We start from the raw sequence: 15,553 nt of genomic DNA on the forward strand, positions 1-15,553 counted from the left end.
ATCTCAGTCCCATGTTGGGGTACGAGACGACTGCCGAGACACGTGCGGCCCAGCACGGCCCAGCACAGCCTGGTGTCTTCTGTCGCCCTGCTGTCCTCTGCTGGACTGTTCCTCGCCAGGCGCGCGCACTGGCGAGTGGAGGCCCATTCCGGCATTTGCTGCTTTAGCACAGAAAGCACCAAATAGAGAGCGGCCTCTAAGCCCTCTGAGATAGGCTTGTAAGGCCAGTATTCTGTTTGAAGTTTAAACAGAATACAAGCCGTTTGTATTTTGCACGAAGTTTTGGCTGCAACTGTGAAGGAGAGGACAGGACGGGTCAGGAGGATAAACGAACATTTCGCACGTTTTGACCACTGGATAGAGGCAAACATTGTGACCGTGCCGGATAATTATACATAAATGACCAGATGGTACGAGATCAGTAGCTACTCTTATCCTCACTCCACCCTAGGTGTTACGTTGGCGATGTGTATTTTTCCGGATCGACCTATACACTGTCGACTCAGGTGCCCTTTACGGCCTCATGTCACTGACATCACACGCGCTTAGTCACAGACGTGCCGTCAGCTGATGTAACGCCACCGTCCCAGGAGCTCCTTCCATAGCATCGGCACGAGACATACCGGAATACAAACGGCGTCTAACACAACTGCCCGGTAAGGAGCCACTGGCCAAGGCCCACTGGCCGCCGTCCTGCTAGCCCAATATTCAGCAGGCGCTACCAAACATTTCACGGAGTTCTGCATTTGAAGCCTGAAAAGACTCTTTCCGCAGTCAGGAAATCGCATGCGAGAGCCTATTCAAATCCATTATAATTCTGCCCGCATGAATCGCATGCGGGAAGTGCGTGCGATTGATGTGAGCGTGCTTCTATGTATTTGAATAGGCTCTTGCATGTGATTTCCTGACTGCGGGAAGAGTCTGTTTCAGGCTTTACTGAATTGTTCAGCTTCTGATGCATGACAGCACACCAGCATTGATACGATGCTAGCAAATACGCTAACAGCGCGTGCAGGGCATACAAGCTTACAACAGTTAACAGTACACAACTCGCACAAATACAAACGCTGCTTGATATCGTTGGGACCGCACAAAACTGCCTTTCTTTCACACTTCTGATAATTTGATCTTAGAAAATGAAATTTCCAATGACTCTTGGACTTCGATCTAGCTCAATGCCTGGCCAACGTCCATGAATCTCAGGGTATGTTTATTACATGTTCTTGTCGCCTTATTTTACATAGGTTTAGTACAAACAGCACGGGGTTTGATTACGTCATCCAGGACCTTCACCACCTAAATAGGGCCTTAGGGATGGGACAGTGGGATGGGATAACCGTAGCTTATGACAAGGAACTCAGTAGTACGCTCTCACAGCGTCCAATGTGTGCACAATCGACCCGTGGTTAGATTTATCATAATATGTACACGTGCGAGAAAAGGCATGAAAGACATTTTGTCTGATATTTAGCATTGTAATCTATGAATATATTTTATTTTGTAACATTTTAACGGTGCGTATTTTGAGCAAATAAAGACAGTCAAATAAATGCCTAAATTAGGAATGTCATTAGATTGGCTTACACAAACAAAACAACGAGGTGAGAGATCACATCACATCGCAGAAGGTACGTACAATTAAAAGACAAAAAACACATATGACACAAGTGTACACCAAACACATTAGTGGTGCAGTACAACTGCAAAATGACACTTGGACTCCACTGCTATAGGTGGGGACGTTTTCTGTGATACGTTTCTCCTCCCAGTGTCAAGTCATTTCACGGAGTGACAGACGGTCCATATTTTGACACGGAAACCGTCACAAACTCTCTAGAATAGGTCCATGTGTAAACGTCCCCACACAGAGCCCTAATCGACCTCGACTGACGGTCCGTATATGTACAGATTTCCACACTGAGTCCATATTGATCGACCGCCAGCTCACAACTCACAGCTCACAGTATGATATTCCACAGTCCACAGTTCACACCGCTGCGACTGGACCTGTGAGCGCCTCGTCCACACGGAGTCCACTCCGCGGCGGTGCACCTTCCACATCGGAGTCCACATCGGCGTCCACCTCGGAGTCCACATCGGCGTCCACGATCTTCGGCCCCAGCCTCGCATCAGCACCAGCCGCGCTCTCTCAAATCAGCGCATCCGGGCTCCTGAAGTCAGAAAACGGCACCAAATATTGTGAGGAGTCGCCAATCGTTCGCATTGTGTCACCACACGCACCTGTAGGTCACTATGTGTCGTCACTATGCGTCAGTTTGCGTCATTGTCAAACGCCATCTGCGCCTATCACGGTCGAGGCAGCAAATATTCCTCAGAACTCAACACGTTCCAAATATGGACCAAATCGCTTATCATGATATTCGCTGATTTAAGTTGTCGATTAGGGAGTCGTACTTAACCTCGAATGACCTTAGTGATATAGGGCTCTCTCCTAGCAGTGTCACCGATTCAGCTTCCTCTAAGTTCTTTTTTTTTCTGCGACACCAGTCTGTCGCGAGTTGGCCATGAGTTTGCCAAGAGTTAGTAAGGGCAACTTGGCGTCGTTTGTCCAGAGTTGGCAAAGGTCACAGCCCTGCAGCCTGGTGTTTGCTGCAGAATGCATGCCGCTGTTCGCCTATCCGTCGTCAAGTTGTAGTTTTCCCGTAAATCGCGTCTCGTCTTCCTCGCCCATCAACCGCGGTGGACCGAGTCACCCCGCCGCCTAGCGGTGACCTATCGAACTACAACTACCGGGCCTGTCACTCCCCCCGGAATACCGCGACAGTGCTCCCATCTGGTGTGCGTTTGACGGGGCGACGCCGGCGCCATCTACCGCCGACCCCGGTCACTGCACGCCGCACTGGTCGTCCGTCATCTCGGCCGGCTTGGCTTTCTTGCGCGAGGCCCTCCGAATGAGGCTCTTGCTGCGCGCCTTCTGGAAGGAGGCCGGATCGGTCTGCAAACGATAGAACACAAGAAAGGTCATTTTCACATTCATGCATTCCTTAGCAACGCAGGAAGCGAAGCGACTGAGAAAGATTGTACACTTCTTGCAAAGGCATACCGCATACATACTATTTTTAGCACTCACACCACCGAATGTTGACCTTAAGTGGCTCTCTTAGTCGCCGTTTATGTAATGTACGCTTTAAGCCCGGCACAGCCGTTCGGAAAGGTCGGCCATAATGCTATTCCGCCGACGGTGGCCGATGCCCAGGGGCTCCGACAGCACACTTTTAGACCGATGACGTCACTCGTCAGAGTTACGTCATCAACGTGACACAATATGAACTACGACATGATCAATGTTACACATTACCCATGTGCCCCATTACTAGAAACATTCACATTCAGCAACTACAATGTCTACCGTACGACGTATGTGCAATAAAAAAACGATGCACTTTTGTACATTTCGGTCTGCTCAGTGCTCCCTGGAGCTGGGAATGGAATCCATCTTTATTTCAGTCGAGATCCCTTTCCATGCTCCGTCAGAACACATGGTGTTGACGTCAGCAGGACTGGCGTGGCGCCGGAGGGCTGACGGTCCCCCTGCGGTACTGAGACCATGATGGACGGTCTCGCGGCGACCCTATCTGTGACATACACCGGCCGAAACGAGCGGCGCTTTTTATTATCCTGAAATGCTCCTCCTCTGTTTGATATTCATTGGAAGAAGCCCACATATACCCGGCACATGCCTATGGAGGCGTCGTGTTTATTTTACACCTAAAATAGTCATGCATGGGGCGTATGTCAATAGTCGCATGACGCATGTGATTGACGTCTGTTTGTCGTTTTATCATTGGGTCTTTTGTTCTGATCGGGTTCAATTTAAACCTGCACGCCATCGGCAGCCGGTAGGTATTGTTGTTTTTCGTGGTCGGCCCGCCCGACTCTATTTCGGCTGTCAATGATGTTCGCTCGCGACAAGGCTATACCAGTTCGCAGCGTATCGACCTCGGGTCACCGGCAGTCGAACTATGGGCCATCAATTCCGCAGCACGCCACGCCGGGCCCCTTCACAGGTTCGACCGCTCAGCCACAATCCCATCGATTCGCCTTAAAGGGACCCTCCCACCTTCAAAAAAGTTTATGAATTGGCATGAAAGTGATGTCACTCGGTTCAGAAAGAGCGAAAACGAATATCTACCAAATTTCACCGAAAAATATTCACCGGTTTTCAAGATATTAGACTTTTACTTTTGTTTACTTTTTTGGGATCTCCGCTGTTTCTAGCGACTTTATTTTAGAAGTGCGGCGTTTGCGGCAGATGTTGCGCGCAAATAGCATATACCACCGCGTGCTACAAAACGTTTTAGTCAAACATTAAAAAATCGTTAGATATCTGCGCTGACGTCACACATTCAGAGGGGTATTCCTAAGCATTAGCCCCTCTGAATCAAAATGCTGCAATTTTGAAATTCAATATTTCCGATTTAAGGCATTTCTCGATGTTGTGAGTGCCGAAACCGGTAATTGTGAGCCAGGGACCCCATTTTGGCTATCTCAACTCAAATCTAATGTTAAGGTGTGAGGGTCCCTTTAAGCGCCGACACAGTAGTGGCTCGGTTTGCTGTCCCGACTATCAGACCAGTTGCCGTATAGGCGCAGGATCACTGGCGGCGCAGAATAACCAGAGTTTGGCCGTAAATTCCGTGTATGAATGGCCGCACACGTGGTGTGGGCTTTGCTCGATGGCGAACCGTATCCGCGTAGGCTTTATATAGGGACATAAATAGTCGACGACTTGCCTTTTGCTAACAATGCTAAGCCAACATACGAGCATTGCCGAGCGTTAGTAGGGAAACGCAGCCAATGTCCATAACTATCCAATCAGCGAAATCATACAGGGCAACATAAAAGAAACTAAAAATAGGCCCATCAGAAACGGTCCAGAACATGTTCTGCCTACACACACAGAACACTTATGGTTTTATGTCTTTTATGGCTAGTGAGAAAATAAAATATATAAAGTAGTTTAATAGTGACCTAAAGTGAAGAGACCCGACGCAATCAACTAAACTAAAACACGGCGATATCGCAAGCGTTTTATGTAAATGTACCGATGTAATAACTTCGGCATCACTGCTACAAAAGTATCTGCTATGCAAGTTTCTACTTCCTGTAGCACCAGCCGGCAGCTGCCGCGGCGCCCGCTACCAAACTCTGCGGCTCTCGGAGGTCGGTGGGTCGGACGGGTCAGCCCGCGGAGCTCCCGGGGGCTGGTCCCAGAGACCGGAGACGGAGACGGGAGGACGCCGGGTGGGCGGGACCGGCTGACCGAGGCTCACTGAGCCGGCTGACACTGAGCCAGTGGGGGCTCATTGAGCCACACTGGCGGCTCGGTGAGCTGGCTGTCCATCAGTTTACGGAGCGGCCAGCCGGCGGGACACTAGGCCGCCGAGTTAATGAGTTTGTGAGTGGTGAGGCACAGAGCTGGGCGCCCATTGTCAGAGTCGGAGCTGCAGCTGCTGTGTTATTTGATTTGTTATTGTGTGGTGTTATTTGATCTGACAGCTGGGGTGCGTCTTGCAGTGGTTAGGTCCTTGACAAGGAAAGTCTCATGCAAGCTATTGGAAGAGGAAACAAGTGGCAGCCGCTAGGAATATTTTTATTAAAAAGATGACCTTTGGTCTAATCCTTCAAGCTTAGTTAGATATGAGTCCGATTTTACAAGATGCTATTGCAATGGCGAACATTGTCCCACAACAATGCATTTCAGAAAAAGCGGTAAGGCCTTAATCCATGTCATATAGGTATCTAAGATCAAAAACGTTTTAAAATATTATTTAAACATCGCGTGTCTAATTCTACGTCCCTGGATCTGAGGACTGACCAAAAACAGAGCCCTCTACCGCACGGGCTGAGTTTCGTCCCCGACCACTGGGAAAACAAAGCTCTTCATTTCAAAGACCTCCTTTGAACCGTTTTAGTGTGTTTAATAGCGTTAGAGCGAGCCGAATTACTCAACGTACAAACACCCAAAAGTCTCTTTTATGTGTAATGAAGATAGGAAAGGAGAGAGCAAGTTCACTTAGCGTATATACGAGAAACTGCGAGCAACCGTTTTGACGAGGCTTTGCGTTCCACGGACTAGGGAATCTGCTCATCCCATGCCCTGCTCCGTTCTGCAGCTGTTTCTCAGCCCGACCGTTCGACGCATCCCACAGACCTCGTCTTAGACCCACCAGATCCCCTCTCCGATCCCTCACCCATCAGCCGGCCCACCCACTAAACCCCCAGATCCTCCCCTCGAGTGACCTCCCCTGCGAGTGCGGACCCTCCCACCCCGATACACCCCTATAACCATCCCCCGTCTGTGAGCTCACCTCTGCGGCGGGCGCCTTTCCGTCCGGCGCGGGGCTGGCGGCGCGTCGCCGGGACAGCCGCAGTGACAGCTGCCGCCGGACGGCCGTGCTCGGCCCCGGCACGGTCGGGATGTTACCGAGCACCAGGAACGAGCGGAACACCTCTGTGACGTTGGTGTTCCGCAGCGCCGAGCACTCCAGGAAGCGGCCCCTGCAGCGGACCGAGGCGGCCGGTCAGACTGGCGGACGGTCAGACTGGTGGGCAGACAGACAGACTGGCAGACTGGCAGACAGACAGACAGACAGACAGACAGACAGACGGTCAGACTGGCGGTCAGACTGGGACACTCAGACTGACTGGCGGGCAGACTGAGACAGACGGACAGACAGACAGACAGACAGACTGGCGGACAGACAGACGGACAGACTGGCGGGCGTGACGTCACGAGGAGCCTGCAGACTGAGCTGGCGCACTAAAGAATCCACCAATTTAGTGACGAGCCCGGGGTCATTTGTTGAAACAGTTTTGAAATCCTTTGTTTGTTTGTTTGAAGAAATAAGAGATGACTAAAAATCGATGTACAACTGCAATTTTGAGATAAAGAATAACGCAATGCACGTTGAAGCCCTTGGAAACAGTCACACGGATTGGAGTAATGGGATGGATGTCGTACCATTTGCGATAGAGCCACGATGCAGTTTCCCTGAAGGCCGTATCTTCACTTGTCAGAGCCCAGAGGCCCCAAAATATTCCAATTGACGTCTAAAGTTTAGCAACAATGACAATCGCGTGTGTTTAGCGTGTTCCTTGTCTGTTCCATTAGATAAAATTACCTAGTTTTAGGACGATGCAAAAGCATGACTAACTTGCTTAGCAACACACTAATCACATTTATGCGAGCTTGCTAGAAACAATGCATAGAGCGTCGCATTCGCACAAAGTATCATGTGAGAGGGAGAGAGGAGAGGAGAGGAGAGGAGAGAGAGAAAGAGAGAGAGAGAGAGAGAGAGAGAGAGAGAGAGAGAGAGAGAGAGAGAGAGAGAGAGAGAAGGCGAGAGGGAGAGAGAGAGAGAGAGAGAGGGGGAGAGAGAGAGAGAGAGAGAGAGAGAGAGAGAGAGAGAGAGAGAGAGAGAGAGAGAGAGAGAGAGAGAGAGAGAGAGAGAGAGAGAGAGAGAGAGAGAGAGAGAGAGAGAGAGAGAGAGGCGCCAATTGGACATTGTGCAACCTATAAAACGAGCCATAGTCGAAACGGTAAGCAGGTCAGAGCGGCGGAACTAAACTTTGAGTGACCTGCATTCACTGTAGCGCCAATAAAACGTCAATTCAATTGCAAGAGGTGGCAAACAGCTTTTGAACTTGTCAGCCAACTTGGCGCTTGTCGTGTTTTGTGTTTTCCAAGCGCTGTGTTTTACCCGGCATAACAAGCCACTGGCGCCTGCCAAGTTTGCAGAGTGTTTGCTATTCTGTCGATTGTTCCTGTTGCGTTCAACAAAACACTTATTTGTCACGGTTTAATTGGCGAGTTCTGCAGAGCTTTCTGCCGCCATTAGCCCTGATCAATGCTGGAGAGTTGGCCAAGGACAGACCATTCGGTAATCGAATGGGCGATTAGTTGAGTTAGACAAGGGAGTAGTCGGATCCGTGCTTGATTTTGAACCGCGAGTGGCGAAAGCATATCTAATGCAAGGAAATGATACGTTTACAACAGACTAGAAGATTACAAGATTAATTTATTGAAATGCTGCTGTATTAAAAACATTTCCAGCGAAGTTACTGGAACGTCGAAGTCTGTTGTTAGAGTTTAACAGTTATTACGATATCATAAAATCATTCTGAGAACAGGTTTGCCGAGCGAGCCTAACGAACCACGTCAATGGTTCGTCGAATCCCGTGTTGACCGGGCGAGACAACACCGGTCCTTCGGCGAACACTGGCCCCCTATCTCGAATGGCCGTCTCGTTACGATGGGTGCTAATCGTTTTACGATATACCGGTCACCGGCTCGATACGATAACGGACGAGCCGCGGGGTTAAATCACCTCCACTCGGTCTGAGGAGTGGGCGCCTCAGAGGGCCATGCTCCAGGGCTGATGCTGCTGTCTCGAGGTTCGATAGTATCCTGTCTCGTGCGATACGGCAGGTAACACCTCCACAGACGGCCGCTCAGCAGCGATCGGGGCGACTCTGCAGGCGCGGATTTCCGATCACTGCGCCGTTATCGTCTACACTCTACAGTCCGCCGCCCTCGGCCGCTCCGGCGGGCAGCCAAAGCAGCAGCAGTTGCTGAGCAACAGCGCACGTCGAGCGCCCTACAAAGCCATTTTTACGTCCATCGGTTAAATTGGACGGCTGACCTTTGCCATTTATAGAGTGATGGCGATTCACCTGGAGGGTCTTAGTAGTTAGAAGAACAAAAACTCGGAACCGGTCACTGACGTGAGGGGCGAGGATTAACCTTTGGTGCCTTTCAGCGAGCTGAAGGTCGCGCGGGAGTCGCAGCCTGTCATTACCCGCGACACACTGAACTAACAAGGCGGGTTCTCAGGAAACGAGCAAGACACGCACACGCTTTGGAACTGGCTGATCATTTCACGCACTATAACAGGACTTCCACCAACAAAAATAATAAACAAACGAATAAATTATTACATATGACCTATCACTAACAAAAACATAATGCACAAAATGCTAACTAGATATACAACTACAAAAAAGAAACAATGACAAGAAGTGTGCGGTGCTACAAAGTGGCAGAAGCAAGCACAAAATCTATAGGAAATGAGCACAAACTAAGCTAAATGAAAAGACACCCAGCTGACGACCCCCGGAGCCTCCGCTCGCTGTCCTCTGTCCCACCTTTCTGCGGACATTTTGGAGAAGAACCAGTTGGAGGCGGTGATGCTGTTCACCTGGCGCTCGTCGCCGGGTACGTCGCTCTTGTTGCCGGCCAGCAGGGTGGGCACCTCGCGGTAGTCGTCCCGCAGACGGCGGATCTCGCCGAAACAGTCGGCCGCCTGCAGCAGCGACGAGTGGCTGTCCACGCTAAACACCAGCAGAAACGCCTGCGCGTGCGCTATCGACACCCTGAGAGAGGAGAAATACAAACAGACGGTCAGGGCACACTATAGCGGACGGGTGCACTATCGACACCCTGAGGGGCGAGTAGTAGTACAAACAGACGGTCAGAGCGTAAATACTATGGGCAGGTGTAGGACGTAGGTGGGGTATGTGCGAGCAACAAATCAGCGGCTCAGACCAACACAAATCGGCATGCAGCTTGAAAGAGGTTCACTTTCTGAGCAAGGCTTCGACAAGTCAAATGTCAAAGGAGAAGAATTAAACGTCTCCGGAAGTGTGTTACCTGATGATAATATCAAATAAGAGACCCAATAATAACTGTTTTTATATCCATTGGGGAAACGTGGCTCAAAATGCATCCGGGATAAAACAACAACATTCTGCTTCGTTGTAAACAGAGCTACCTCACCAATATTGGCCACGATCAGTACTGGTTAGATGGCTTTAACGATGCTTGTGTATGCCATTAATCAAAAGGCCACTGCGCCGTTACGGGCCGATTCCATTAACCATAGCGGCTTCCAGCCTATTCTCGGGTGGCACCCCATTAAGCTGCCGTTAGCATGCCACGAATGACCCCACGAACTCTCTTGTCTGTAAATACCCGCGGAGTCAGGCTGCTCTAACTTTTAAACCCGTCTGGAGGGGCCGCTATCCGGTCCCAGACACAGCACGGTAGTAGCACACTGGTCCGGGACAATCACTGGCAGATATGTGTGCTGTTTCACAGGACTTCCCTGCGCCTTCCCCATCTCCCACAGACAGTTCCTGGCTGTGTTCCGAGAGAAACTGCGGGGATGTCCCGACTCTGCTTCTCGGTATGAATTGAGGACCAATCGGCATATTCACGACCAAGTTTGAATTGGACTCTTCATCCAGTCTCAGCACTAAGCATAAGTCAAGTGCTGCACTCAGAGGCGAGTGCGCCGCGCGCGATCTTTGTCGAGCGGCAAACCCGGCGCTGATTAGTATGACCGGTGGCGAACTGAACGCGGTAAAAATGGTCAGCGACAAACTTGGCGTGGCTGGATCCGGCTAGGGGCATATCTGGCGCGAAGCGACCTATCCTGAGGCGAATCTCGCGCGAAGGGCGTTCACCGGCGGCGAATCTGGCGCGAACGGCGCTCACCGGCGGCGAATCTGGCGCGAACGGTTCTGACCGGGGGCGAGCTGGGCGTCGCTGAGCTCAGCCCTAATCGATAGGGGCGGCTGGCCGGCCGGGGAGCGTTATAGCCTTTATCTGGTGGGCAGGAGCGTCTGGTTTATGAGCCCACTCCGATGAGAGAAGTGTTCAATTTCGGGCCGGTTCGGATCATGGCGACTTACACGCTGGGAGGCCGCGGAGGGGGGACTGGGGAGGACGGCGGGGCTGGGGTGTAGCGGAGACCGGGACGGGGAGTTGGGGACAGACTGTCCCCTGGGTCCCTCCGTGGTGACAGGACGGATGTGTTTGTTGGAGCATTGGTAGTCGCTGGGGACGAACTATGGGACCTGTGCTGACGGACCGTTTCCTTGGCTATGATCCTGCAATGTCTCGGAGAGCAGTTACTAGTTGCCCAACTCTCAGTTGAGATTAAGTACGCTCCATTTCTGGCTGACCTTTTGAAAGGTTAAATATTGCTCCAACGTTTACCGTAAGCTTCCTTTATTCGGTTATGGCAGTAGCACAGCTCAATGGCCGGTCTTCATTAACAGCGCTAGCGAACGTCTATCGTGCGTCCAGGAAGCCATATTACAGCCTCAATGTCATTGGCTATGTCGGAAACAAATGGTTACCCTAAACGCCGAGCAATGAGCAGGCAAAATGTTAAACAGTGCTGGCTGGGACTCAAAAAATTGCGTGGGTAAGATCGAGACCAATCAATTTGCAACCACGACTCATTGGCATTTGCCCAACGTGCGTGGGGTAGAAACGATGGGAAAATCATTTTATAACCGCAGTAATCACAGAAGAAACCCGGAAGAAGATCAGGACGAGGGGTTTAGCCGGATGTATCTATTTCCCCGTGTCGGACGCGCAACAATCGGTCTGTGTCGGGCTGCTGGCTTTGGACCGGATAGTGTCATCGCAGTTAGATATGTGAGCAGAATAAATTGATAGAGATATAGTAGAGAGCAGGCTTCCATAAAAACCCACTGCGAAAGAAAACATTGCGAAGATGTTAAGACCAGCAGTAAGGTAAAGTAGAAAATTTGAAGCTTGTCGAGGCCCGATCTCTCGACTATACATAGGTACCTGCTCGTCACCGAATGATCGGCATCTTACTGGAATGTGAAAGCAAAAATGCTTACACGTAGAACCCTATTGTATTAACTTCAAAACAACTAACTACCTAATCAGCCGTCGAATATCACATGCATGCAAGGACGTACAAGGAGGTAAAGTTCACCCCACGGTCCTCTGCCGTTTTATCTGCGTAAAAGCGCCCTCTCGCTGAAATGGCAGGCTACCAGCACATACGGGTACGCCCATATTTGCAGTTCAAGTGTTTGTCAGCGCAGAGCTGCTCACATTACACAGCCCTCCCAGTTGCAGAAAGGCAGCACTCGGCTGTATTGTGTTCCCGAGGCACTGTGTCACGAAGGGGAGTTTATTTAATAATAACCAAATATAAAATAGATTAGTAGAGCTAGCTAAGAGCGTCGGCTGCTGCTGCTGGCTCAGAAAAGGCCCTCCCCGAGAGGCTAATGCACAGAGCTGTAAGGCTGCTACCGGATCTTCATGGCGATAATGAGCGCTATATTTACATGGAGCCACTAACACACAAAGCACTTCACCAGCCGTATAATTTTGTTTGAATTTTGAACTTCAGTGGGCTGCAAGACCTAACAGGATGCGGAGGTGCACTTTGGCACCTGGCATCCATCATTTGACGAAAACTAACGTGCATTTTTAACTCGGCACGCTACGAAAACTTCATGAAGCATTATAAAGCATCCTGCGAGCAGTGTTTTGTGCTAGATAGACGTTAATCCGGCGTTCTTGAGTCTCATGACTAGAAATTGGCAGTTTGTAAGTTGAGAATTCCAGAGCGATGGCAAATAAATGAACTAGATTAGACGCAAACTAGATTCACTGCGAGCGTTGTATGTTTTATCGCCAGGGATTAGAGAATCGTTTTTCTTATAATTTTGCGAGATCCAAGCGACGACACAATCGTTGCCATCTACCCAATCCACTGCTCAGACATACGCTGAACCCGCTGAACATTTTAGCTCGCTCAATAGTCCATCAAATAACTACTATCACACCAGAACCAAACAGAAAAAGCACTACAATAGCCACAGAGCTAATAAAGATGTGTCCTCAATAGCATGACATATCGCAACAGAATCAATACGGCAACACTCTCTTTCATAACTTCGTTGACTTTAATTATCCTGGATTATGTTAAACGATCCTTACGTACCTGCTGTCTAGTGGTAAAAAATATGAGTCGAATATACGACATCCTTTGATCAGAATCAGAATCAGTTTTATTTGCTGACTTCATCTGTCATTGGGGTAACGCCCGTTGGTGATAAAGGAATAAATGAAATGAAATGAAATAAAAAACGGCGAAAACATATACATTATACATGCTGTGTCAGCTGTCCAAAATGTTGACGTAACGGACAAGACACCAAAAGAGGTTTTATCCTTTTGCCCTATCCTCCTGACCTGTAGCTTGTACTGACCTAGCATAGATCGACCTTGTATCACTTATGTTGACCCCTGCCCTGTTCGGTCACCTGCATTGACCTGCCATAACCTCCAGTATTCCTGTAATGACGTGACCTGCAGTGACCTGAAACTGTAGCAATTATCCTGCCGGCTCCACTGCAGGAATTCTATTCCCCTGTCGTCTGCACCTACCCTTGACCAGCCCGGTCATCTCACTGACCCTGCCCTGACCCGCGCTGACCGGCCACTGACTGACCTCCTCATGGCCGGGAAGCTGTTGTCGCCACACGTATCCAGTACGTCCAGTTCGAGCCGCGTGCCGCCCAGCTGGAAGGTGCGCGAGTACTGCTCCTCCAGGGTGGGCCGGTAGCGCGTCTCGAACTCCCCGTACAGGAAGCGGCGGCAGATGGACGTTTTGCCGACGCGCGGCCCGCCCAGCACCAGCAGCCGCACGTGGTGGGCCGAGTCGGAGGTCATGGCCGCGCTCACCGGGCCGGCGTCACGCGGCCATCTGAGACGGCGACCTGTCCAGGGAGGAGGGGGGGGGGGGTCATATCACGGATACTGTTAGTGTCGTGTGGAATTAAAGGGAGCCGCGGTCACACCACCCGTAGTGTCATCTATAAGTGACCCGAGGAAATAAAGAACGAGTTGTTACGGTACTATCAGTGATATTGCCGTCCATCAATGTTTTGTGGCAATGAAAGGATCAGTAAGCACCATCGGGTGCAAGTAAATGCATTATTCGGGCCTAGGAATTGAAAATGCAAACACATATAGGAGCTCCTCCGTCGAACTAAGCTAAAATGGATTAGCCGGTTGGCTGTTTGGTCAGCCAAGTGCACTTACACATTGCAAGTTGTCTTGCTTCGTGATTGAATTACCCGTAGTGCTCATAAGAAGTTTTAAACTATTCCTTTCATACACCAAGAATTAATATAATTTACATATTAACCCGGCACCGCCTGGGCTATTTCCGTACCCACATCAGCCTGGGGGGGGGGGGGGGGGGTCGGATCCGACCCCCCCCTGTTATCTCGAGAACCAATGGTCGTATCGAGCCCCGCGAGGCGGCGTTCGAAAGGTCTCTACGAGACCTTCCCAAAGCACTCTTAAGATTTTAAGATTGAGGTCAACTTTCGAGTCAAGGTCAGGTCAAAGGTCAAATTCAGGGGTTTTGCATGATTAGGCTTACGGACAGCGGAATCGATAGCTGCTGCTCGAAACTCACCACAAATGACCTCAAAGACCTAGTGAAGGTACCATGTGCGTATAGGGGTCATACTAAGTACGGGTCAAGGTCAGGTCAGGTCACGAAAGGTCACGGTTTTCACTTTCTGCTACATGGTCGTGCGACACATGTTTTATGGCTTATTTTTCACGCCAAATCCGATGGTAATGGTTATATGTGACCCCAAGTCACTGTGCTGGTGATAAGTGAGCATTGAAAGCATAAAAAAATCGTTTATACCATACATAACTAAACGAGGGCTAAGAAAAAGTCAATTTTTCAACTTTTTATTTTTGACATAAAAATGCACTTTTCTAGACGAGCTTTGTCCCAGGAATCTAGTGGTGCCATTTGTTTTCACATGCGATGTTCAGAAGTGCCTCTAATTCGCGAAAATGCTTATGACGTCACCATGCCCTATGCATGTTGGAGCTATTTTTTACAATTTGGGGGTCAAAAATCAAGATAGAAAGTTGAAATTTGGGACATCTATTGTTCAAATAGAGCTCTATAACATATATTCCGGTTTTTTGGAAATTCTCAAAATTTTGGATTTTATTAGCTGTTTTCCAAAAAATATTGTTTTTTGAATTTTTATAGGTGAAAAACGCATTTTATGGAAAATCCGAGATAGCCATTTTAAAGAACTCGTTAAGCTGCGTCTTTTCATGTCCTTAATTTGCAATTTGCTTAAAACCTCGATTTTTGGCGATTTTTTAAACATTTACCATTTTTTGACTGAAAACGCCATGTAGTTACATCACTAAAATCGATATAACTCAAAAATTTTTGAATTTTTTTTCTTAAAAATTGCACAGGAGACGTCAAATTGATGGGGGAGAAGGTATGCGAAGTTTCAAGTTGATAGCGCAAGCGGTTCATGAGTTATTTAAGTAAAACGGAGGGGGGGTCGGATCCGACCCCCCCCAGGCGGTCGCGGGTTAAAAGACAAATTAAAAGAAGATAATATTGTCCGGCGGGTGAAGTTACCGTTAATTTGCGACAGGGCACTGGGAAGGCCCGAGTGGCATTAGTAGAGACGCGCGCAGTGAGGTCATCAAACTAATTTCTCTCTCGGCAAGAATCATTAATTATCCTGTCATGATAGCAGGAACTAATTTGAACTCCACCGGACTCGAGCAATTCTGAGGCGGCTGTGATTTTCTAGAGGAAGACCCAGATATCTTGATATCATGGCCATGCCACTGTAAAGCTTCTTGATTAGTAAATGAGCTTGTTTAGCACCGAGAGCCCATGAGCTGCCGTGA

At 49.4% G+C, this 15,553-nt stretch overlaps 1 protein-coding gene across 2 annotated transcripts; it reads right to left on the reverse strand.

Annotated features, from left to right (window-relative positions):
• Positions 1-1,454: 1,454 nt before the first annotated feature.
• LOC122373072 (ras-related protein Rap-1-like) lies at positions 1,455-13,574 on the reverse strand. Of its 2 annotated transcripts, XR_006254972.1 has the most exons (5): positions 13,311-13,574; positions 9,169-9,396; positions 6,333-6,522; positions 2,778-2,956; positions 1,455-2,171 (listed from the first exon to the last, which is right to left on the reverse strand). XR_006254972.1 is itself a non-coding variant. In XM_043350822.1 (4 exons), exons 1-4 carry the CDS (start codon positions 13,529-13,531, stop codon positions 2,846-2,848), a joined length of 750 nt encoding a protein of 249 aa, XP_043206757.1. In that variant the 5' UTR covers positions 13,532-13,574; the 3' UTR covers positions 1,455-2,845. The 2 variants fall into 2 exon arrangements, 1 of the variants encoding a protein (XP_043206757.1); XM_043350822.1 differs by having other exon boundaries at positions 1,455-2,956.
• Positions 13,575-15,553: the final 1,979 nt, after the last annotated feature.

This window comes from Amphibalanus amphitrite, unplaced genomic scaffold (assembly GCF_019059575.1).
Source record: "Amphibalanus amphitrite isolate SeventyFive unplaced genomic scaffold, NRLGWU_Aamphi_draft 001440F_arrow, whole genome shotgun sequence".
Taxonomy (NCBI): domain Eukaryota; kingdom Metazoa; phylum Arthropoda; class Thecostraca; order Balanomorpha; family Balanidae; genus Amphibalanus; species Amphibalanus amphitrite.